Raw genomic sequence first — 23,467 nt, 5'->3', positions numbered from 1 at the left:
AAGAATTTTCCAGTGAAATTCAGAGAACATATCAGACATACGTGAACGTGGTGGTGCCGTCTGAGGGCCCGTCGAATTGTACAAATATTCATCACGCATTACGTTTTATGATGGCGCCACAGATGGCGCCTCTGTACTACATTATTCTGATTCTGCTCAGGAGGCATTTTGTGTTTTATATATTTGTATTTTTATGGCCAACACGGCCATCAGGTATTGCAAAGACCTTGTGTCTGTCCGTCCGTCTCTTTTCAGCATTAGTCCAGTCCTGTTACTGCCACAGTCTTCAAATTCACAGGGAACATTCTAGGGACACAGACCTTTGACAAATTCAAAGATCGCTAACCTTGACCAATTTAAGAGGTATTTTAAGAGGTTAAAAGTGACATTGAATGGCTGGGGTTGACAGCCAATCAGAGTAAAGCTGCACCGTGACGTCAGGGGCTGGTCTCTTCAAAACTGCTTTGCTTTGTGTTTATATGCATGTTTCTCATACACACAGTGAGGAAAATAAGTATTTGAACACCCTGAGGTTTTGCAAGTTCTCCCACTTAGAAATCATGGAGGGGTCTGAAATTTTCATCTTAGGTGCATGTCCACTGTGAGAGACATAATCTAAAGAAAAAAAAAAAAAAAATTGAAATTCACAATGTATGATTTTTTAAAATATTTTTGTATGTTACTGCTGCAAATAAATATTTGAACACCTGTGAAAATCAATGTTAATATTTGGTACAGTAGCCTTTGTTTGCAATTACAGAGGTCAAACGTTTCCTGTAGTTTTTCACCAGGTTTTCACACACTGCGCAGCAGGGATTTTGGTCCACTCCTCCAATACAGATCTTCTCTAGATCTTTCAGATTTGGAGTTTCAGCTCCCTCCAAAGATTTTCTATTGAGTTCAGGTCTGCAGACTTGCCAAGCCACTCCAGGACCTTGAAATGCTTCTTATGGAGCCCCTCCTTAGTTGCCCTGGCTGTGTGTTTGGGGTCATTGTCATGCTGAAGACCCAGCCATGACCCATCTTCAATGCTCTTACTGAGGGAAGGATGTTGTTTGCCAAAATCTCGCAATACATGACCCCATCCTCCCTTCAATACGGTGCAGTCGTCCTGTCCCCTTTGCAGAAGAGCACCCCCAGAGTATGATGTTTCCACCCCCATGCTTCATGGTTGGGATGGTTTTCTTGGGGTTGTTCTCATCCTCTAAACATGGTAAGTGGAGTTGATTCCAAAAAGCTTTATTTTGGTCTCATCTGACCACATGACCTTCTCCCATGCCTCCTCTGGATCATCCAGATGGTCACTGGTGAACTTCAAACGGGCCTGGACATGTGCTGGCTTGAGCAGGGGGACCTTGCTGCCCTGCAGGATTTTAAACCATGACAGCATCATGTGTTACTAATGTAATCTTTGTGACTGTGGTCCCAGCTCTCTTCAGGTCATTGACCAGGTCCTCCTGTGTAGTTCTGAGCTTTCTCAGAATCATCCTTACCCCACAAAGTGAGATCTTGCATGGAATCCCAAACCAAGGGAGATTGACAGTCATTTTGTGTTTCTTCCACTTTCTAATAAATAATCATAACAGTTGTTGTCTTCTACCAAGCTGCTTGCTTGTTGTCCTGTAGTCCATCCCAGCCTTGTGCAGGTCTACAGTTTTGTCCCTGGTGTCCTTAGACAGCTCTTTGGTCTTGGCTATGGTGGACAGGTTGGAGTGTGATTGAGTGTGTGAACAGGTGTCTTTTATACAGGTAACACGTTCAAACAAGTGCAATTAATACAGGTAAAGAGTGCAGAATAAGAGGGCTTCTTAAAGACAAATTAACAGGTCTGTGAGACACAGAATTCTTGCTGGTTGGTAGGTGATCAAATACTTATTTGCAGCAGTGACATAGAAATGAATTATAAAAAAAAAAAATCATACATTGTGATTTCCGGATTTTTTTTTTTATGTCTCACAGTAGACATGCACCTAAGATGAAAATTTCAGACCCCTCCATGATTTGTAGGAACCTAATAACACCTCTGAACTTATTTTGTGGACATTAGCTTGGTGTACTACAGTAACCATTTGGTATTACTAACAGTGTTAAGTATTCAGTGGTGGAGCTGCCCATTGTCGTAACTGTTATTCTTGGATAAAATAGTTTTGCGAAGGAGAATAAGCTCCATATTATTTCTGATCAGGATCCAGATGTGGATCCATCTTATTTTCTTTTACACTATAACATAGTAAATTTATTTTTAGCTCCACAAAAAAAAACAAAACCTGATGTTGATGAAACTGAAACGTACGACAGACGATTGAATTTCTGTGAATATCAGGATCCAGTGAAATACACATTCAAACAGGCTATTATTATTATTGTTATATTATTATTATTATTATTATCTGTCTCTAGAAAATTCCCTTTTCTGATTTTGTGGATTATAGGTTAAATGTATGACACTTTATTTTGATTTAGAATAAATTCAGGTTCACATATTTCATTTGTTTGATTAAATGTAATAATTCAAGTTTATATTGACTTTAAAATAAATTCACTTTATCCGTCAGATCTTTCTTGTTATTCTAAACAGACATTTGGGGAATGAAGTATTGTTTTTGCTGTTTAGTTCTTGGTTTATTTTGCATGTTGTAGGGTTGACTGTCCAGCAGAGGGCAGAAGAGGACTGTAGGTTTTCACTCGTGTTTCATCAACTCTGAAAAAACAAAGCTTTGATTAGATTAACAACAACAAAACCTAGCAGTTGCAATCAGTATATTTGTTTTTATTTCACACTGATATCATTCTGCTACAACAAACATTTAAATTATTTAGTCACATTCAATATTTGTATTTTAATCCTCAAGTGGGAGAAAACTATAGGCAGTTTTCTTTATTTTTATTTTTCTGACATAAACGTCAGGAGAAAAGTAAACTGTCACAAAGATTAAATCTCACCTGAGAATTTTTTGTTCATGTGAAGATAAAATGTTAAACATAAAACACATGAAACAGAGGTTTATGGTGGAAAGCTGCTGTTTTTGATGGTTGGAGAAAATGTTGGTTCTGACCTGGAATACGGCACCTTAGGTTTTAGGGTGGAGCTAAGACAGATTAAAGAACCTATTTTTTCTGTTAACGTCTCAGGTGGCAAAAGAGTGCACTCTAATTTGTGATTTGCAGTTTTATTCATTATGATCAGAATAAATTTAATGTTGTTTCTAGTTAGTCAGTGTTTCGTTTATAGAAGCTGAGAAAATGAAGCTCATATTTTGTCCGAATCAGAAAGATTCAAGAGTTTAAAACTCACTCAATTCCCATCGAGTGGGATCACGAGCCGTGCATTGGGAAACATTTTGTTTTCCAGGTGATCACAGGAATCCTGCATTTACAGATGGATTCATATGATCTGAATCGGAGCTTATGGATCAGATTTGCAGGTCCACATATGGACTTTTTAAAGTGGACAAAGGGACACTTTTTCTTTAATAACATTTGTCTCGTTGATCAGACTTTGATATTTCTATTGATACCTGATTAGAAGAGAAGCTCTGCATATTCAGTGATAACTTGTTTGTTTTGTTTGGGCACCCTGGTGCTGAATTGCATTTCATTTTTTTATTTGTTCCTGTTTTTTGTTTTGTTTTTTTAGATTTCTCGACACAGAAGAAATCAGTCTCAGCACAGCGTTGGAGCCGAGTTTAAACTCCCAGTGAGTCCACAACACGGTGGTTACAGGCTGCAAATGAAAAAAAAACACTGGCAAACCTTTGAAAGTAAAGACTTAATGTCTCACTGGTGTCCTGTGCAGAGGACAGTGCCACTCCTTCTGTGCTCTGAGTTTTTCTGTCCTGATTACACGCACTATCTGGCTTTGTGCTCACATTTGGTGTATGCGAGTCCCACCCGCTGAAACCGCTGCCTCTAGTACTCAGTTGTCACTGCATAGCTGTTTTGTTCTTTGAGGGTGGATGTCATCTTACACACATGCATCCAAGAATTATGGAGACATCAAATGCTTCTGACCAAGAATGTGGTTGGGATAGACTCAGCATATGTCTGACTACTCCGACACAGAGAGCCGTCAGTGAGGAGGAGTGGCTGAGGAGGGAAGCTTTGTTTACGTCTCAATATGTAGTGCTAATGCGACATCTGCTGGTAGAAAAAAAATCACTAATAGAACCTTGAAACTACAAACACAAATGTGAAGTTGGTCAGCAGGCAAAAAAAACCAAAGTTCAATCGAGGAGTTTGTTAAACCCCACCTTTTCTTGTTCGTGAACAAAGGTCAAACTCAAAATAGAGAAGCAACTGAGAGCTAATTGAACAAATTTTTTTTAATGCATGAAGGTCTATTTTCAGAAAGCGAGACGAAAACGCTTTTGTAGATAAATTTCACTTACAATTTTTGCTGTCAAAATGTCTCGTTGAGAAAAAAGTGCATATTAAATTTGTTGGACACCTCACTGAAATCTGCAGAAAACTATTGAAATAACCTCAGACTGCAGAGGGAGACTTTCTCTCTCTTAAAGGAGACGCTGATGTACTCAAGCATGTTTTTTTCTTTGTTCTTCAGCCTGAGCTGAAAGGTGAATATCTGAACGTGGCCAAAATTTTTGAAGGTGGAAAGAAGCTGCGGAAGAACTGGACCTCGTCAATGACCGTGCTGCGTTCTGATCAGCTGCTGTTTTACAAAGAGAGCAAACAAGAGGCTTTGGCCAGTCTGGTAGGAGAACACTCCTAAAAAGGACAGACACACAAACACAACGTGAACATCTAGGTGTCCCTCCGAGGACCAGGGCCACCTCAGGGTCAGAGTTCACCGGCACACGGAATCGACTGTTAGGGTTCGTGACCTTAAGATGGACAGATGTGGTCAAGTTCCACCTTGACCTTTACTTTAACCGTCAAACTAAACTGTGTTAAACGAGATGAAAGCAGGAGCTCTGATGAGATGTGGCGCTCCAGCCGTCCGTGTGACCTGTTTGGACGTTTGTGACTGGTCCAGATCGTGTCCACGGGTGCAGTGTAATAACAAGGCGACGTTCGGTTTTAGCGTTTTCTGTTGCCCTTCAGAGAGCTGCTGCCTGTTAGCATTAACTCTGAGCGCTTTTCATTTCAAGCCAGAAATGAAACGTTTTTTTTTTTCCAGATTTTTCAAACTGGTAAATTAACTTTGGCTTTGATCCCGAGGAGGACTGCAGCTCATCATCACGTGGGGGGGGCGGGGTTTTACTCGCTCCCCTGTCTCTGTGGAGGGGGTCGGATTCAGATTCATATGCTGCATGTTTTCACAGCACGTGAATGTCAAAATGTCAATCAGTCCCAGTGCACGTCAGTTAATCCTGTTCTGATGTGTAACAATAGAGATGGAAAAAGAAGAGAAAAGGGAGAGATAGGTTTAATGAGAAAATGGAGGAAATGAGATAAAAAGACAAGAAAGAGGCCGCATACAAAAAGCAAGGAAAGGACAGAAATTAGATAATGGAAAAGACAGAGATGAGGAAAATAGAGGTGAGAAGGGAAGGAAGAAATGAAAGAGAGCTAGAGGAAGTGAGATGAAGAAAAGAAAAAAGATGGAAACATGGAGAGGAAAAGATCGAGAGAGATGCATGAGAGGGAAAATGAGAAGACTAAAGATGGTGAGGGAAAGATGAAAAGATGTGTAAGAGAGTAAAGAATGAAATAATAGGGAAAATTGAAAAGGATGAGGTGCACAGGAAGAGGTGGAGAAGATGACAAAGAAGATATACTCGTACATAAACAAGATAAAAAGTGAAAATGAGGAAAAAATGAGGATAAATGAGAAGAATTCCAGAGGAAATATAAAAAAAATTTTAAATGAAGGGCCAGATAGGGAAGAGAGACGAGAGGAAACACTGGATTTGGGATGTGGTTCAAATGAATTTTGATTTCTGCAGAGTCCATGTGATCATTTCCTTATGAATTCAGCTGTGAATATGAATCATGTGACTTCCTGTTCATAAATGTACGGGGGTAAAGTGAGGGAACGGGGGGGTAATGAAGCTCTGAGGACTTAATCAAAGCCGTGTCTGGAGTCGCGGCGCCGTCAGACTGTCCAACACTTCATTACATCAGAGCCGCTCTCAGCCTGGATCACACATTAATTTGTTTTCTTTTTTTTAATCATCAAAGTCATCTATTGGCTCTGGGTTGTTTTGGGGGAGGAGCTACATGTGACCTGTGAACAGACTTTGAGGAGAGCTGATTGATTTTTCTCACCTGCACCGTGACCTGAGCCACCAGGTCGTTACACAGTTGTCATGAAACAGCCCACTGTGATTGGTGCATTAGTACAGAGGCGGGGCTCTGACGTGGCGCTCCGACAATGCAGATAGATGTCAGTTAGCTCTATTATTTTAAAATTCCACTTGTACTCAGCGCATGGGATTGTGCGTACGCACTGCAGGAAGTTTTATGAGGTTGAGGTGATGGGCGGAGCTAAGTGCAACCTGCAAGTCCCGTCTCTGGGCGGGTTCTTCACCACCAAGGTGCAAACGTACATTAATTTCATTACATGACATAACAAAGTATTACAAGTTGTTGTAATTCATGTTTTTCATGTCTATTGTGATATCTGAAGTTAAAGCGGATAAAAACAACAAACGGTCACTTATTCATAATTGCAGACTTTCAGTGTTTTACATTTCAACTAAAAATCCGACAAATCACTTAAATGATTGATTAGAAATAAATCAATAAATGATGAGCTTTGATTTGTTTCAGCTTTTCAACTGTGGGAATTTTCTTCTTTTCAGTTTATATTTCAGACAAACAAATGTTCTTAAAGCTTTACGTGTGCTTTTAAATGGCTTTCCAGTAAGATGTCAAGTGATTAATTAATATAAATTTGGTTCAATGGTTTCAATTAAACATTTAGTTTTGTACATTGTTCTGATTTTTATAGACAAAACAAATATTTGTTTTAAACTAATCAGCCAATTAATTGATAATTAAATTAAAGATCCACAATTGAATTAAAAATGTACACTTTTTAAATCAGAATTGAAGAAAACCTTTTAGTATTTGGGTTTGAAAGGCTTGTTGTTGTTGTTGTAAAGGATTAACTTTGAGATGAAGATTTGGCTCACAGTACCTGTAAATGTGGATCACCACCTCGAAAGGAAAGTGGAACTCCTTCATAATTAATATTTATTAAATTACCATGAATATTTTTTATTTTCTTTTAATTTCTTTGTGCTCGCTGTCACAGTGAAATCAATGCTCAGTTCTGAAGCAGTTTTCTTTGACCTGCTTATGTAACTTTCTTTTTTCTCTCTCTCTGGAAGTTTGAATTTGCTGCATCAGCAGAAAAAAGCCAATAACGTCTGAGCAGCCTTTCACGTTGATTAGTTTTTGCTTTTTCAAGCGCTTTTTTTGTGAAAACAGCCATGCTGGTTCCACAGTGTTTTAATTAGCAGCAGACACTGATGAGGGTCCAGATCTTATTTGAAAAGAAATGAAATGAGAGAAATAAATTACAGAGTGATGACATCGCACGCTGTTGGTGCAGCTTTTACACTGAAGGTCTGAACCTGTGGATCGGATTGACTTCAGTTATTATTCAGGATCATTGGGCTGCCTTAATCCTCCTCCAAGGTCCTGGTCTGGAATCAGATTTCTTTACATTGAAGGTCATTGTTGGTATTTACTTTTGTATCAGCACATCACCGTGGCTCAGTGCTCCTCTGAGAGGATCTGGATCAAGCTCCCGATCCTGGCTTCGGTGCCAGGGTCCAGATTTCGTTTTACAGAAGTTTTTCATTTGGATGTAGAACTACGTATTTTTAGACATTGGTCCTTATTTTTGGAAGCATTTGGCTGAAGGTTTTTGCAGATGTCTGGGGTCAGTTAGAACTAATCTGACATTACGGTTTGGACCTCTAAGATTATAGATGGATTCTGTCAGTCATTATTGTTGAAACTGGGTCATTGTCAACATTTTGCATTTATATTCAAAAATTAGGGCTTGTGTCAAAAAGTGAGGAAACAAAAACAGAGATGACATCCACAAGGTCAGGTTTGTTTCTGCATTATTAATTTAATTTATTTATTTATTTTAATTAATCCAGAGCAAGTACTCATCCCATCATTTTTACTTCTGCAGATATTCTGTATCAAAGCAACCAAAGCTTATAATTGATAAAAGCACACTGGTGAACTGAGCCGGTAAGACTTCACTGTAACCAGTGAAAAATCTTCAACGAAGGTTCATTTGTTTAGACTGACCAAAATAATAAGTACAAAAAGTTGCCTTTAATTCACACTGTGGAGTGGTGTGATGACGTGTCCTTATGCACTGCCAAAATAACTAGATTGTTTAACTTGAGAGCACAAATTAATCAAAATGTGAACACACATTGTATATTCTGTGCATGCAGCAGCATTTTGAGCTCTTGTATAGTAAACGGCCTGTTCTGAACAAAACCAACACAAAACAAAACATACAAAGATAAAGGAGGATGGTGGAGAAACTGCAGGTGTCTTTGTGATCTTTTAACTATTGTTTCTCCTGCGAATTGGTAAAAAAGATCCAGTTTTAAAATGTGACATTTAAACAGTTGTTCTGCTTTAAAACTGGTTTATGTTTTAAAGGTAACTTTACAAAAGAAGTTGATGGGTTTCTGTTTTTGTGCATGTGTGACCTTTGACCTAGAAACCAGGAAGTAAACCAGACACAGTGGAGCTGGGCGGAGCCGTTATTGAGTGGACAACAGAAAAGTCCAGCAGAAAGAATGTTTTTCAGGTAAAAACCTCTTTTTGTTCACAAAAAATGTGTGTGAACGAGTTCATCAGAGCTGATAGATTTGGCAGCTTTAAATAACTTCTTGGTGTTTGTGCCCCCTCTGCTGTTAGAACAGGGTACTGCAGTTATTAAAAAGATCGTATGATGTATTCACCACCTTACTGATTTTAAAATGACACCTTAATAAATGAGCCCATGCTTCACATGCAAATGAAATTTGTCCTCGGGACCAGTGGCGTTATATCCTAATAAATAGTGCTACAATCAATAACAAATCATTCTTGAACTAAAAAATATGAATGATGAAATATGTAAAAAAAGAAAAAAAAGACAAAAAAAACTATGAATACAAAATCCACTTTTACTGAAGTGCAACAGTCAGCCAATAGCTGAAGCCGTGCTCCTTAACTCCTGGAGATGATCAGTCTGACAGCTTCTGGACAGAAGCTGCGTTTCAGCCTGGTTCTTCTTGCCCAGATACTCCGCAGCCTCCTGGCCGAGGAGAGGGGTTCAATAGTTTGTGAGCCGGGTGGTTGGTATCCCCCATGATGCACTGCTTCTGCACCTGCTTATGTAAATGTCCTCAATGGAAAAGGAAGCTGCAGCAAGTGATCTTCTGTGTGGCTACCACCGCCCTCTGCAGCACCTATCTGTCAGCAGCAGAGCGGTTCCTGTACCAGGTGGTAATGGAGAAGGTGAGTGTGCTCTCCACATCCCCTGCTGACACCCGGAGGGGCAGCTCACCTGATGGAACATGAGCCTGGAGCTGGAGTTGGTGGCTTCAAAGCGGGCATGGGATGTGTTCAGATCATCCAGCAGGAATGGGTCTGGAGGTGTTCAGCAGCTTTCCTGCTGTAAATCATTGATGGTTTTAGTACCATTCCACATGCTCCAGAGGTGAAAACTGACCCTGCGTTGTGAGTGCGTAGTCTTTTGCTCTCTTAATTCCAGCCTCCTGATTCCTCCTCGCTACTCTCAATGCCGGTCTGTGTCCCAATGTGAAGGCAGCATCCCTCACCCCCAGAGGTGCCGCACCTCTCCACTCAGCCAGGGTTCCTGATTGGGTGAATATTGACCTTCATCATCAGTACTTTTCCTGATGTAGCTGCAGACAGATTGTCAGTTTGTCCTCCACGTCCACTCCCTCTGTCACTGCCTCCCCGAAGATCTGTCAGACATAAAATGTGCGAAAACTTATTTTCAAATTGTTCTTTTCTTGCAAACTGTCATTTTGTCAGCATGCTTATTTGTCCACTTATAACATTTCTTTTCCTGTCCTTCCTCTTGATTTACCTGATGAGTTCACATTTCAGGCTTCATCTTCTTGAATGAATATTCATGAGGTGTTTTGCATTGACCATTTATGGATGAATGTGGGCGTGTAGAGGGCATCTTGGACCAGGGAGCTAGATTAAGGATCATTTTCCAGTATTTCAAATTGTGGAATTGAAAATTGTTATATGCCAATAAGTCTACTACTTACTATAGAAACTTCAATACTACTAATAAAATGAATTTAAGAGACTAATTGAGAACATATCCTTTGAAAAAATATATATGGAAACAGATCCAGTTTAGCCTATCAGGTATTCATGCAAATGTTTTATGAAGCTTATGAAAAATCATTCCAATCATTAAATTATCTGGTGATACGTCCAGAAAGAAAACCCATGGTTTTCTAAGGGACTACAAAAATTCTTATTCAGAAAAAACAAGTTGTGTAAAAAATATTTATCATCTCCTTCACCTTTAAATTCATCAACTCATAAAATCTATAAAACAAATTCACTACTCTTAGGGCTGCAAAGAAGAAATACTTCAGTGACAGTTTTCAAAAATCAATAAACAATATTAAAGGGAGCTGGATTAAGTACTTATGAAGTTGCACGTCTTGCACTTCTGCTTTGTTCGGTTGTAGTTTTAAGTGGGTTTAGAGAATGAATGACTACACAGACTAAAAATGGCTGATAAGTGATCTGAAAGGTCCGGCGTGTCAGTGAAAGGGTCCAAACTGGTCCAGACTGACGGCACCTTCAGGAATACTGATTGCATATTTATTTGTTTTGCTCTTTAATTTAACTTTTGTTCTATTTTTGTTTCTGCATTATACACTGGGCGAGTTGAATCGTCTGAAGGACTCGGGAGCCCAACAAACCCCCAGTACTGCAGTATTCAGAGCTCCGGTGTACATGTGACATGATACTGACATAGTTCTAATATGAAGATGCTCCATTATTCGAAACGGAGCTGCAGGCAAGTTACCACAGTCTCTTTAATCCCAGTTCCAGGGTTCTTGTTACGTTGCAGATCCTCAATGATCCACATCTGTGGAGCTGTGAGCTCGTTCAGTGACAGACTGAGGCACCCTCAGTGCAAGAAGGAACGATACCGCAGGTCGTTCCTCCCTGCTGCTGTCAGACTGTACAATAACACTGAATTAACCACATACAATAATATGTCCACAAATCATGTGCAATAATAAGTTGTTTACAAATCCCTGCACTGTCACCTTATCACATCTAAACTCCACTTCACATATTGTAAATAAGATGCTCCGATCTCTTTTTCAATCCCAATCATGTTTATATATGCATATGTACGTATGTACGTACGTACGTATGTATATATATATCTCATGTGTATAGGTATGTGTGTGCATATGTGTATGTATATGTATATAAACATACGTGTGTGTGTGTATACACACACACACACATTCTATTTCTACCTCATTTTCTTATGTCTTTCACTGTTACAGTATTATTATTATTATTGCTTATCTTTGCAGACACTGTTTGATGAACATTTTCCTCTACTTGCACCCATCTTGTGTGTGGTTTTTAAGAGCTGACGTAACATGTGAATTTCTTCTCTGCAAGATCAATAAAGTTTATCTATCTACACATGCTGGGGTTTCTGCAGGACAGACTTTAAAGTCTGCACTGTGATCTGAAGTGTTTCTGCCATTTGCGAGCTGCATTCTTCTTCTTCTTGGTCTTTCTGAGGATGTGTTTGAATTGACTATTTAATTCCAGCTCACATTTTGATCTTTGCAGGACGTCAGTTCAATGACAAACAGCTGAATGCATCCATGAGGCGTTTTATCTCCTCTGGCAGATAATCTCTTCATTTAAAAAAAAAAAATCACTAAGTGATAATCGGTTCATTGTTGGGGCAAGGTTTTTGTGAGAAACCGGTGACATTCAGGACCAGGATGAGCCAAGATTTTCAGATCTCCTCAAACGCTTAAGACACGTGGCGGTAGAGTGCGACTCTGAAATCTGAAAGCAGGGAAGATTAAAACGGGAATTACAACATAATCTTAAATAATCCAAGCAGCACAGACAGAGAAGTGCTCGTAATGTGGAGCCAAAGCCATTCTGAGGTCTGACAACGCTGTCAATCAGCGCTGGGATTAAAGTTAAAATTAGCACGTGAACTTTCTGTTAATTTAGCCCCCGTCCCCTCAGCTGGACTTAAAATCTTTAACAAGTACCTCAGTCAGATGGACATCCTGATTACATACTTAATGACATTATTTTCATCCCCACTCAACTGATTCATCTTTCAGTGAATTCAGAGGAAACGATGTGTGACCACCCTCAACGGTCTGAAGGGGGCGCTTGTTTTTAGCTGCTTCCTTAAAGTTTCATCATGAAGAGGGATTTTAAAATGTACAAAGCAATTATTCACAACCAGTGTGGAGTTACCTTAAAGCAATAACTCAAATAACTGTCATTCATCAATGAATCCACCCCAGAGTTTTCCTGAAACACTGTATCAGCCCAGCAGTCGTTGGTGCAAAGCTGGCCGCCGCCATATAACCTCAGCAGGCTGGCAGGCCAGAAACGCTTGGAGAGTACAACATAAACGACATGTGAGATGTTGGTGTGGAGTATTGAGGGTGTGTTGGGTGGGTGGGGTGGGGGGTATTGCCATGCTTAGGGTTGATGGACAGGGTGTTGTGGACAGACAGGAATGAAGGTAGGTAGGAGGTAAGGTAGCAAGGATGCATGTGTGGGTGTGTGTGTGTGGAGAGTTGTACAGGGGAGGAGCCATGTGTAGGGTGGAGTTGTATGTGTTTATGGGGGTTGTGTGTGTGTGTGGAGGGGGGGGGTGGGTATTCATGCAGTTGCGTGTAATTATGTTCTTAGACAGGACACTGGGTCAGAGGATGACCTCCGTTTGCAGCGGCTCACTCGCTCTTGTGCTCCGGATTTGATTTTCCTGTATAGTGGAACCGGTGCAGTTTGTTCAGATAAAAAAAAAAAAAAAATGGACTCTGCTCACAGCAGCAAGTTTGCAGCTCCGAGCAGAACACTGAGTCAAAGAAAAACTAAGAAACAGACGCGTTATCTGCAAAACCCCATCAGAGCAAACATGAATCGGCTCGACGTCAGGTGAAAGTGTGGATCAGCCCCAGCACGGCGTCTGATAATGGAGGCATCTCTGTTCTCGCCTGCTGAGCCACTGGATCCAGTTGTGTAAAGTTGACCTTTTTTGTTGTTATTTTTCCTCATTGTGTTGAAGTGCAGCTTGCCATTCTTGGAGGAAGTTATATTTTTAAAGGAAAGAGGATCAAGCTGAAACCAAATGTCTCAGGGCGGACGGCAGGCAGGCAGCGTCCTCGTCTTCTTATCCAAACTGTTTAAAGTTGGGTTTCAATCGGTTTCGGAGGGATTAAAGTCCGGCAGTTGTTGTCTGCTGCAGGGGGAGCTGAGACCTCCTCAGTGTGTAAAAGAAAATGGAAAGAGTTCATTCTGAGAAACGGCATGCGTGCTGGGTAAATTCTAAGCATCAGGCCAGAAAATTTAAATTTTTGGGAAAAGTGCCCAACTATATACGTTTTTTTTTTTTTTTTTTTTCGGATTCAGAGACATTTAAGATGGTTAACATGAAATAAAACAAACGTCTACACAGTGGGTTTACGTTAAAATAGTCAGCTTGTTACTTTAATTCAGTCTTTCTCACAGAGTGGTTCATGAGTGACCCCTAGTGGTCTGTGGGTATATTGGTAAAATATCACATTGTAAATTGTCATATTCTAACTTTAAAGTGTTTCTCAGACTATCTAAAAGTGATGCCTACATCTATTATATACTGATATCCTGTAGGAGTTGCAAGCAGACAGATTGTTTTTGGGTGTTTGGAGAGCTAGATGGGCTGCAAGATTCCCCCCCCCCCCAAAAAAAGCACATATATATATATATATATATATATATATATATATATATATATATGTCTGTTAGAAAAGTATCAGACCTGTTTTTTTTTTTTTTTTTTTTTTTTGCAAAAACCTGATGGTTCTAAATCAAGCCTGCTTGCATGAGCCGACCTTGAATCTTTGTGCGTATGTGTGAATTTTTTCACGCCTGTCGATTGCATCAGTTGCTGGCAAGCAGCGTTTGAGTGAGGACGTGTGCAGCGCGCTGGGCGGATTTTTATTGCAAGGAAAATGACGGAACGAGTGCAGCAGCGCCATATCAAATTTTCCCAGAAACTGAGCGACAGCCTGGTGGAAACCATTCGGAAGATTCAGACAGCTTTCAGTGACGATGATATGGGAATCACACAGATAAAGGAGCGGTACAACCAGTTTAAAGACATCCGCACAACGGTGGAGCGCGAGCCACGCTCCGGGCGGCCATCAACATGCTGAAATGACCAGCGAATCTGCTTTTGCTCCATCAGAAGCTTTAGGAAAGAATTTCGCCGCCACTTCCTTTTCATGGCCAAATCTTCTGTCACAGTGGAATGTGCCGAAAAAAGCGCTTATGTCCACCTCTTCCGCAATCTCTCCGATAGTCACACAACAGTCCCGCATCACCACAACGTTCACTTTGACAATGAGCTGTGGTCTGATGAGTCCAGATTTCAAATTGTTTTTGGAAATCATGGACGTCGTGTCCTCCGGACAAAAGAGGAAAAAGACCATCCAGATTGTTACCAGCGCAAAGTTCAAAAGCCAGCATCTGTGATGGTATGGGGGTGTGTTAGGGCCCATGGCATGGACAACTTACACATCTGTGATGGCACCATCAATGCTGAAAGGTACATCCAGGTTTTGGAGCAACACATGCTGCCAGCCAAGCAACGTCTTTTTCAGGGACGTCCCTGCTTATTTCAGCAAGACAATGCCAAGACACATTCTACACGTGTTACAACAGCGTGGCTTTGTAGTAAAAGAGTGCGGGTACTAGACTGGCCTGCCTGCAGTCCAGACCTGTCGCCCATTGAAAATGTGTGGCGCATTATGAAGCGCAAAATACGACAACAGAGACCCCGGACTGCTGAACAACTGAAGTCGTACATCAAGCAAGAATGGGAAAGAATTCCACCTACAAAGCTTCAACAATTAGTGTCCTCAGTTCCCATGTGCTTATTGAGTGTTGTTAAAAGGAAAGGTGATGTAACACAGTGGTAAACATACCACTGTCCCAGCATTTTTGAAACGTGTTGCAGGCATCCATTTCAAAATGAGCAAATATTTGTACAAAAACAATAAAGTTTATCAGTTTGAACATTAAATATCTTGTCTTTGTGGTGTATTCAACTGAATATAGGTTGAAGAGAATTTGCAAATCATTGTATTCTGTTTTTATTTACATTTTACACAACATCCCAACTTCATTGGAATTGGGGTTGTAGTAGGCCTCCATCAGTCAAGATTGACCATGGATAATTTCATCCTATCCTGTGTCTGGTAGATTGGGGCAGCATCTCATGTGACTATAGAGACTGATCCGAGAGTGACAGTCCCTGTTGCAGTGGTCACATCTGTAGGTGGTCTCTGGTCTGTTGGAGCTGTTTTCCTTCCTGCGCACACGCCTTTCCATTGCATCTGTAACCAGCTTCTGTTCCCCTAACTTAAGTTGTTGCTTAAGGGTACATTTCCACCTCGGGCAGTTTTCTGCGAGGCTCTCCCAGTTGTAGATGTTTATATCAAGAGCTTTCATGTCTTTCTTCCATACGTCTTTGTATCGCAGCAGAGGGTGGCCGATGTTTCTCCTGACCATTGCCAACTCGCCATAAAGAACATCTTTGGGAATACGCCCATCCTCCATGCGATGAACATGACCCAGCCAGTGCAGTCTGCGTCGTCTAAGGAGAGTATGCATGCTCGGAAGGTCAGCGCGAGACAGCACCTCGGTGTTTGGCACTCTATCCTCCCATGATATGCCTAGAATGCGGCGAATGCTAAGTAGGTGGAATGTATTGAGCTTCCTTTCTTGTCTGGCATATGTGGTCCAGGTCTCACTACTATACAAAAGAGTACTGATAACACAGGCGCTGTAAACTGCCATCTTGGTTCGTACAGTCAGTTTGGGGTTTGTTCACACCTTAGTTGATAGGCGAGTGAATGTTGTGGCTGCCTTTCCAATTCTCTTGTCAATTTCAGTGTCAAGGGAGAGGTTGTTGGTGATAGTAGAACCAAGGTAGGTGAATTGGTGGACGACTTCCAGAGCATAGTTGTCAGTGTTGATGTTAGGTGGCGTCACGGTATTCTGTCCTAGGATATTGGTTTACTTCAGGCTGATTGTCAAGCCAAAGTTTTTGCAAGCCTGGGAGAACCTGCTCATCAGTGACTGCAATTCTTGTTGAGAGTGGGCAACAACTGCTGCATCATCGGCAAACAGCATGTCTCTGATGAGAACGTTGCGAACTTTAGTTTGAGCTCTGAGGCGGGAAAGGTTGAAAAGCCCACCATCTGATCTGGTGCGTAGGTGGACTCCCTCAGTTGCTGTTCCGAAGAAGAAGATTACCTTCACAAGTAGATGATATCTCGGCAGCGAGGTGGAGATGACATCCGGCTTTTATGGAGTGATGAAATGATGGGTGACAGCTGTCATGAGTTGATGTATGACAGCTGTCACTCCCGGTTGTGTCCGTGGCGGCAGCGCCCTCTCGTGCCTGAAGCCCACACTTCAGGCAGGGCGCCCTCTGGTGGTGGGCCAGCAGTACCTCCTCTTCTGGCGGCCCACACAACAGGACCCCCCCTCAACGGGCGCCTCCTGGCGCCTGACCAGGCTTGTCTGGGTGACGTCGGTAGAAGTCGGCCAGGAGGTCCGGGTCCAGGATGAAGCTCCTCTTCACCCAGGAGCGTTCTTCAGGTCCATACCCCTCCCAGTCCACCAGATACTGAAACCCCCGGCCCTTCCGTCGGACGTCCAGGAGCCTGCAAACCGTCCATGCAGGCTCCCCATCGATGATCCGGGCAGGAGGTGGCGCCGGTCCGGGAGCACAGAGGGGTGAGGTGTGGTGTGGCTTGATCCGGGAAACATGAAAAACCAGGTGGACCCGCAGTGAAGCTGGGAGCTGGTGCTTCACTGCGGCCGGACTGAGGACTTTGAGGATCTTGAATGGACCAATATACCTGTCCTTGAGTTTGGGTGAGTCCACTTGGAGGGGGATGTCCTTTGTTGAAAGCCACACCTCTGCCCGGGCTGGTAAGCAGGGGCCCGGGGAACGCCAGCGGTCTGCATGGACCTTAGCCCTCGTCCGGGCCTTCAACAAGGCAGAACGGGCAGTACGCCACACCCGACGGCATCTTCGCAGGTGGGCCTGGACCGAGGGCACACCGACCTCTCCCTCCACCACGGGGAACAATGGGGGCTGGTACCCCAGACACACCTCAAATGGGGAGAGGCCGGTGGCAGAGGACACCTGGCTGTTATGGGCGTACTCGATCCAGGCCAGATGGTGACTCCAGGCCGACGGGTGCGCAGATGTAACACAGCGGAGGGCCTGTTCAAGTTCTTGGTTGGCCCGCTCTGCCTGTCCATTCGTCTGAGGGTGATACCCGGACGAGAGTCTCACGTTGGCCCCCAGTTCTCTGCAGAAACTCCTCCAGACCTGTGAGGAGAACTGAGGACCACGGTCCGAGACAATGTCAGTTGGTATCCCATGCAGACGTACGACGTGGTGGACCAGGAGGTCTGCTGTCTCCTGGGCTGTAGGGAGCTTCGGGAGGGCCACGAAGTGGGCCGCCTTGAAGAAACGGTCCACTATCGTGAAGATGGTCGTCATGCCCTGGGACGGCGGGAGGCCCGTGACAAAGTCCAGGCCAATGTGAGACCAGGGGCGACGAGGCACCGGAAGCGGTTGCAGAAGTCCTTGTGTCTTGGAGTGGTCTGCCTTGCCCCTGGCACAGGTGGTGCAGGCCTGGACATACTCCCGGACGTCGGCCTCCATGGACGCCCACCAGAAGCGCTGCCGGACAACTGCCATGGTCCTACGCACCCCTGGATGACAGGAGAGCTTGGACCTGTGACAGAAGTCCAAGACTGCAGCTCTGGACTCTGGTGGGACGTATAAATGGTTCTTTGGTCCAGTTCCGGGGTCCGGGCTCCATGCCAGGGCCTCCCGGACGGTCTTCTCCACGTCCCAGGTGAGGGTGGTCACGATAGTGGACTCCGGAATGATGGGCTCCGGTGGATCCGACAGCTCAGTCTTGACCTCATCTTCATGCACCCGGGACAAGGCATCCGATCTCTGGTTCTTGGTCCCGGGGCGGTAGGTGATTCGGAAGTCAAAACGCCCAAAGAACAGTGACCAGCGGGCTTGCCTGGGGTTCAGCCGCTTGGCGGTCTTGATATACTCCAGGTTCCGATGGTCAGTGAAAACCGTGAACGGCACAGACGCTCCCTCCAACAGGTGTCTCCACTCCTCAAGAGCCTCTTTCACCGCAAGGAGTTCTCGATTGCCGACGTCATAGTTCCGTTCAGCTGGGGTCAACCTGCGAGAAAAGTAGGCACACGGGTGAAGAACCTTATCGGTCTCTCTGCTCTGGGATAGCACGGCTCCTATCCCTGAGTCAGAGGCGTCCACTTCAACCACGAACTGGCGGCTAGGGTCGGGCTGCACCAGAACTGGTGCAGACGAGAACCGGCGTTTCAACTCCTTGAACGCGGCTTCGCACCGATCCGACCAGGTGAAGGGGACTTTTGGAGAGGTCAGGGCTGTCAGGGGGCTAACTACCTGACTGTAGCCCTTAATGAACCTCCTGTAGAAATTTGCGAAGCCGAGGAACTGTTGCAGCTTCCTACGGCTTGTTGGTTGGGGCCAATCTCTCACCGCCGCAACCTTGGCCGGATCAGGGGCGACGGAGTTGGAGGAGATGATGAAACCCAGGAAGGACAAAGAGGTGCGGTGAAACTCACACTTCTCACCCTTCACAAACAGCCGCTTCTCCAACAACCGCTGCAGGACCTGACGTACATGCTGGGCATGAGTCTCAGGGTCCGGGGAAAAGATGAGTATCTCATCCAGATATACGAAGACGAATCGGTGCAGGAAGTCCCGCAAGACATCATTAACCAAAGCTTGGAACGTCGCGGGGGCATTAGTGAGGTTGAACGGCATGACCAGGTACTCAAAATGACCTAATGGGGTGTTAAATGCCGTCTTCCATTCGTCTTCCTTCCGGATCCGAACCAGGTGATACGCATTCCTAAGGTCCAGTTTGGTGAAAATTTGGGCTCCATGCAGGGGTGTGAACACTGAATCCAACAGAGGTAAAGGGTATCGATTACGAACCGTTATGTCGTTCAGCCCCCTGTAATCAATGCATGGACGGAGTCCGCCATCTTTCTTGCCCACAAAAAAGAAACTCGCACCCATCGGGGAGGTGGAATTCTGGATCAGCCCGGCAGCTAATGAGTCCCGGATGTAGGTCTCCATTGATTCGCGCTCAGGACGTGAGAGGTTGTACAGCCTGCTGGACGGGTACTCAGCACCCGGGACCAAATCAATGGCACAATCGTACGGACGGTGCGGGGGAAGGGTGAGCGCCAGATCCTTGCTGAAGACGTCAGCAAGGTCGTGGTACTCAACCGGCACCGCCGTCAGATTGGGAGGGACTTTAACCTCCTCATTAGCATTTACACCGGGAGGAACCGAGGATCCTAAACACTTCCGGTGGCAGGTTTCGCTCCACTGAGTCACAACCCCAGACGGCCAATCAATCCGGGGATTGTGTTTAATCATCCATGGGAAGCCCAAAATCACGCGGGAGGTAGGAGTTACAAAAAACTCAATCTCTTCCCGGTGATTCCCAGACACTACCAGGGTTACAGGTAGTGTCTTGTGTGTGATAAAAGGGAGAAGAGTGTCATCTAGTGCTCGCACCTTCACTGGCGAAGAAAGCGCCACCAGAGGGAGCCCTACCTCCCTTGCCCATCTGCTATCCAGCAGATTCCCTTCTGACCCCGTGTCCACCAGTGCTGGGGCTTGAAGGGTTAAATCCCCGCTCAGGATTTTAACTGGGAGTCGTGTTGACAGATGTGTATGACCCACGTGAATGTTTTGACCCTTCCCCTCAGCCCAGTCTCTAAGGGCGGGCGTTTGTGTTTTGACCGTTTGAGGCAGTCTCTGCTGATGCTCACTCGAGCCGCAGACAAAACACTCCCCGCGGACCAGCCTCCTCTGTCTGAATGTGACCCTGCTTGTGTCCCTAGCACCGTCAGCAGGGGGAGCTGTAGCCACACGGAGCGCTGTGGCTGTGGAGCGTGGGGAAGACGGCTCTCTTTCGGACCCGGGAGGAAGAGGGACGGCTTGTGCCTGACCACGCCCTTCGCCTCACTCCCGTCGGCGTTCTTCTAACCGATTGTCCAATCGTATAACCAAATCGATAAGCTCATCCAAATCCCGCGGTTCCTCCTTAGCCACCAGGTGCTCCTTCAGGACCGACGACAGTCCGTTTATGAAGGCGCCGCGGAGCGCAGTCATATTCCAGCCGGATCTCGCAGCCGTGATGCGGAAGTCAACTGCATATTCGGCTGCGCTGCGGCACCCCTGTCTCATTGACAGCAGCACGGTAGACGCGGTTTCGCCTCTGTTAGGGTGATCAAAAACAGTTCTGAGCTCCCTCACAAACCCAGTATAAGAGGCGAGGAGCGATGAACTCTGTTCCCAAAGCGCTGTAGCCCAAGCGCGTGCCTCGCCTCGAAGCAAATTAATCACGTAAGCCACCTTGCTGGCGTCAGACGCGTACATCACGGGACGTTGTGCAAAGACGAGCGAACACTGCATAAGAAAGTCCGCTCACGTCTCCACACAACCTCCGTACGGCTCTGGGGGGCTTATGTATGCTTCAGGGGATGGTGGTGGGGGTCGTGGAATGTCTGTATTCGGCACCGGGTCGGCAGGAGGAGGAGCTGCAGCAGCGCCCTGAGCGCGCGCTTCCACCTGCGCGGTGAGAGCCTCCATCCTGCGATTAAGGATGATGTTTTGCTCGGTTATCAGGTCCATCCGAGCGGTAAAGGCGGTTAGGATGTGCTGCAACTCACCAATCACGCCTCCAGCCATCGCCTGCGCACCCTGCTCTTCCATTGGCTGTCCAACAGATGGTTGACGCCCCTCGGGATCCATGACGATGGCCGAGATATCCTGTTGGGGAAAGTGTAGTGACACGGACCCACAACAGGGGGCGCAAATGAACAGTCAATAGATGAGCCAAAAGGTAACAATTTAATGTTGTGAATGTGCACAACGAATATACAGACAATCTCAGAATCTGATAGCAGTCAATACACAAAGGTGACGTGTGGGCAGGCTCGAGGATAGAAGACGTCTGTCCTGAGAAGAGCCGGAACCACACGATTTCCGCCGCCACCGAACCTGGTGAATACTGGAGCCGCCAAGTCCCGAATTCCCAGGTGATCACCGTCCCCGACTGTTGGATCTGGTACTGCTGGCGAGGAGCACAAACAGTGAGACGTGGGTGTGTGCACACCCAGTAACAAAAACAGTCAGAAGGTGGAAAGTCACCTCCACCTCTAATCACACACTCGTGCAGCTCCTGTTAACCACTTATCTGGTTGGGGTGTGAAGCGAAGCCGTCGCTGATCACACCAAAACGCCAATCCCACAGATAAGGCAACACCCACAGGAAAACGGCTGCAAAGAAGTTCAGACTATAAAGTCAGTGTTAAGTTCAGATACAGCAGAGAATATTACCTTCACAGGTAGATGATATCTCGGCAGCGAGGTGGAGATGACATCCGGCTTTTATGGAGTGATGAAATGATGGGTGACAGCTGTCATGAGTTGATGGGTGACAGCTGTCACTCCCGGTTGTGTCCGTGGCGGCAGCGCCCTCTCGTGCCTGAAGCCCGCACTTCAGGCAGGGCGCCCTCTGGTGGTGGGCCAGCAGTACCTCCTCTTCTGGCGGCCCACACAACACTATCCCCTTTGTTCTTGTAGAGAGTGGTGATCTTAGCATCTCTCATGTCTTGTGGAACAGCTCCTTCCCGCCAGCACTTGTGCAGAACTTCATGGATAGGATGAAGAAGAGAAGTTTTGCAGTGCTTGACAAGATCCAGTGGGATCCCATCACTGCCTGGGGCTTTGCCTGTGGCCAAGCTGTCAGTGGCCTTGCTGAGCTTGTCCAAAGTTGGATCCACATCCAGTTCTGCCATCATTGGCAGGCGTTCAACTGCATCAAGTGCTGGTGGTGTCACAATGTTCTCCTTGGAATAGAGTTTGGAGTAATGTTCTACCCATCTCTCCATCTGTTGGCTCTTGTCAGTGATTACTTCCCCAGTGGATGACCTAATTGGGGCTCTTTTACACTGAACAGGGCCCAGAGCCTTTTTAATACCATCATACATCCCTCTGATGTTCCCTGTATCAGCAGCCGTCTGAATGCTTAGGCTCAACTCTGTCCTGTACTCATTAGTACAGCATCTGACAGTATACTGAACCCTGCTACGTGCAGTCTTGAGAATTTGCAGGTTCCTTGCAGTTGGAGACCTTTTGTATTTGGCATAGGCAGCACGCTTAATATCAGTGACAGGTGTCAACTCGCTAGACTTGGCTTCAAACCAGTCGTGTGTTTTTTGGGTCTTTTCCAAAAGTTATTAGAGCTGTTTTATGCATTGCATCACAAAGGGCTTCCCATTTAGCTGTTGTGCAGTCCTCAGGTTTAGTGGCAGGAAGTTCCTGCTCAAAAGCTCTGGCGAACTGTTCTACAAGGTCTGGCTGGGACATCAATGTGGGAGTACCCCGGCATCTTGGTGTGATGGAACTTTTTTGGCTGTAGCCTGATTTTGCAGTAAACCAGCAAATGGTCTATGTCACAGTCTGCACTGCGGTAGGAGCATGTATGGAGAACACTCTTGATGTCAGTGCGTCTGACCAGTATGAGATCCAGCTGATGCCAGTGCTTTGATCGCGGATGCATCCAGGAGACCTTGTGTTGGGGCTTGGTCTTAAAGTATGAGTTAGCAATGCACAGATTGTGGTAGGCATACAACTTGAGCAGACGTTGCCCGTTTTCGTTCAACTTGCCAACGCCAAACTGGCCAAGGCAAGCAGGCCATGAGTCATGGTCTGCGCCCACCCTAACATTGAAGTCACCCAAGAGGATGAGTTGCTCATTGCCCGGGATGCGACGGACGACGAATGAGAGGTCCTCATAGAATGCATCCTTGGTGTTAACACAACCCCAGGGCATATCCACATACCCTGGTGGACCTGCAGGTAGTGCCTCATTGGGTAGCCGTTGACCCACCCATGCCAGAGCCTCGTTAGTCTAAGTCCAGGGTGCACCACGTGGAGGGGAGGATGGTAGTAAGGCCAGGACTGGGAAGGCTACCGACGTTCACCTTGTCAGCCCACACAGAATGTGAACCTATCCCAGGCAGGCCTGTAAGTGCTTGCACCTGCTGACCCACTGACACTGGCCAATTGGGGTTGTAATAATAATAATAATGA

The 23,467-nt window shown here is 45.2% G+C and overlaps 1 protein-coding gene across 1 annotated transcript in view; it reads left to right on the top strand.

The window, feature by feature from the left end:
- arhgap15 (Rho GTPase activating protein 15) overlaps nucleotides 1-23,467 on the top strand; it is a 143,441-nt gene that overhangs the window by 19,619 nt on the left and 100,355 nt on the right. Inside the window, exons 4-6 of the mRNA XM_034187120.1 lie at nucleotides 3,638-3,697; nucleotides 4,562-4,711; nucleotides 8,663-8,752. Coding sequence (XP_034043011.1) covers nucleotides 3,638-3,697; nucleotides 4,562-4,711; nucleotides 8,663-8,752 — 300 coding nt within the window. The remainder of the gene's footprint in view (nucleotides 1-3,637; nucleotides 3,698-4,561; nucleotides 4,712-8,662; nucleotides 8,753-23,467) is intronic.

This window comes from Thalassophryne amazonica, chromosome 14 (genome assembly GCF_902500255.1).
Source record: "Thalassophryne amazonica chromosome 14, fThaAma1.1, whole genome shotgun sequence".
In the NCBI taxonomy this organism is placed as follows: Eukaryota; Metazoa; Chordata; class Actinopteri; order Batrachoidiformes; family Batrachoididae; genus Thalassophryne; species Thalassophryne amazonica.
The sequence above is the reverse complement of the archived record's forward strand: the minus strand, read 5'-3'. Positions and strand labels throughout refer to the sequence as shown.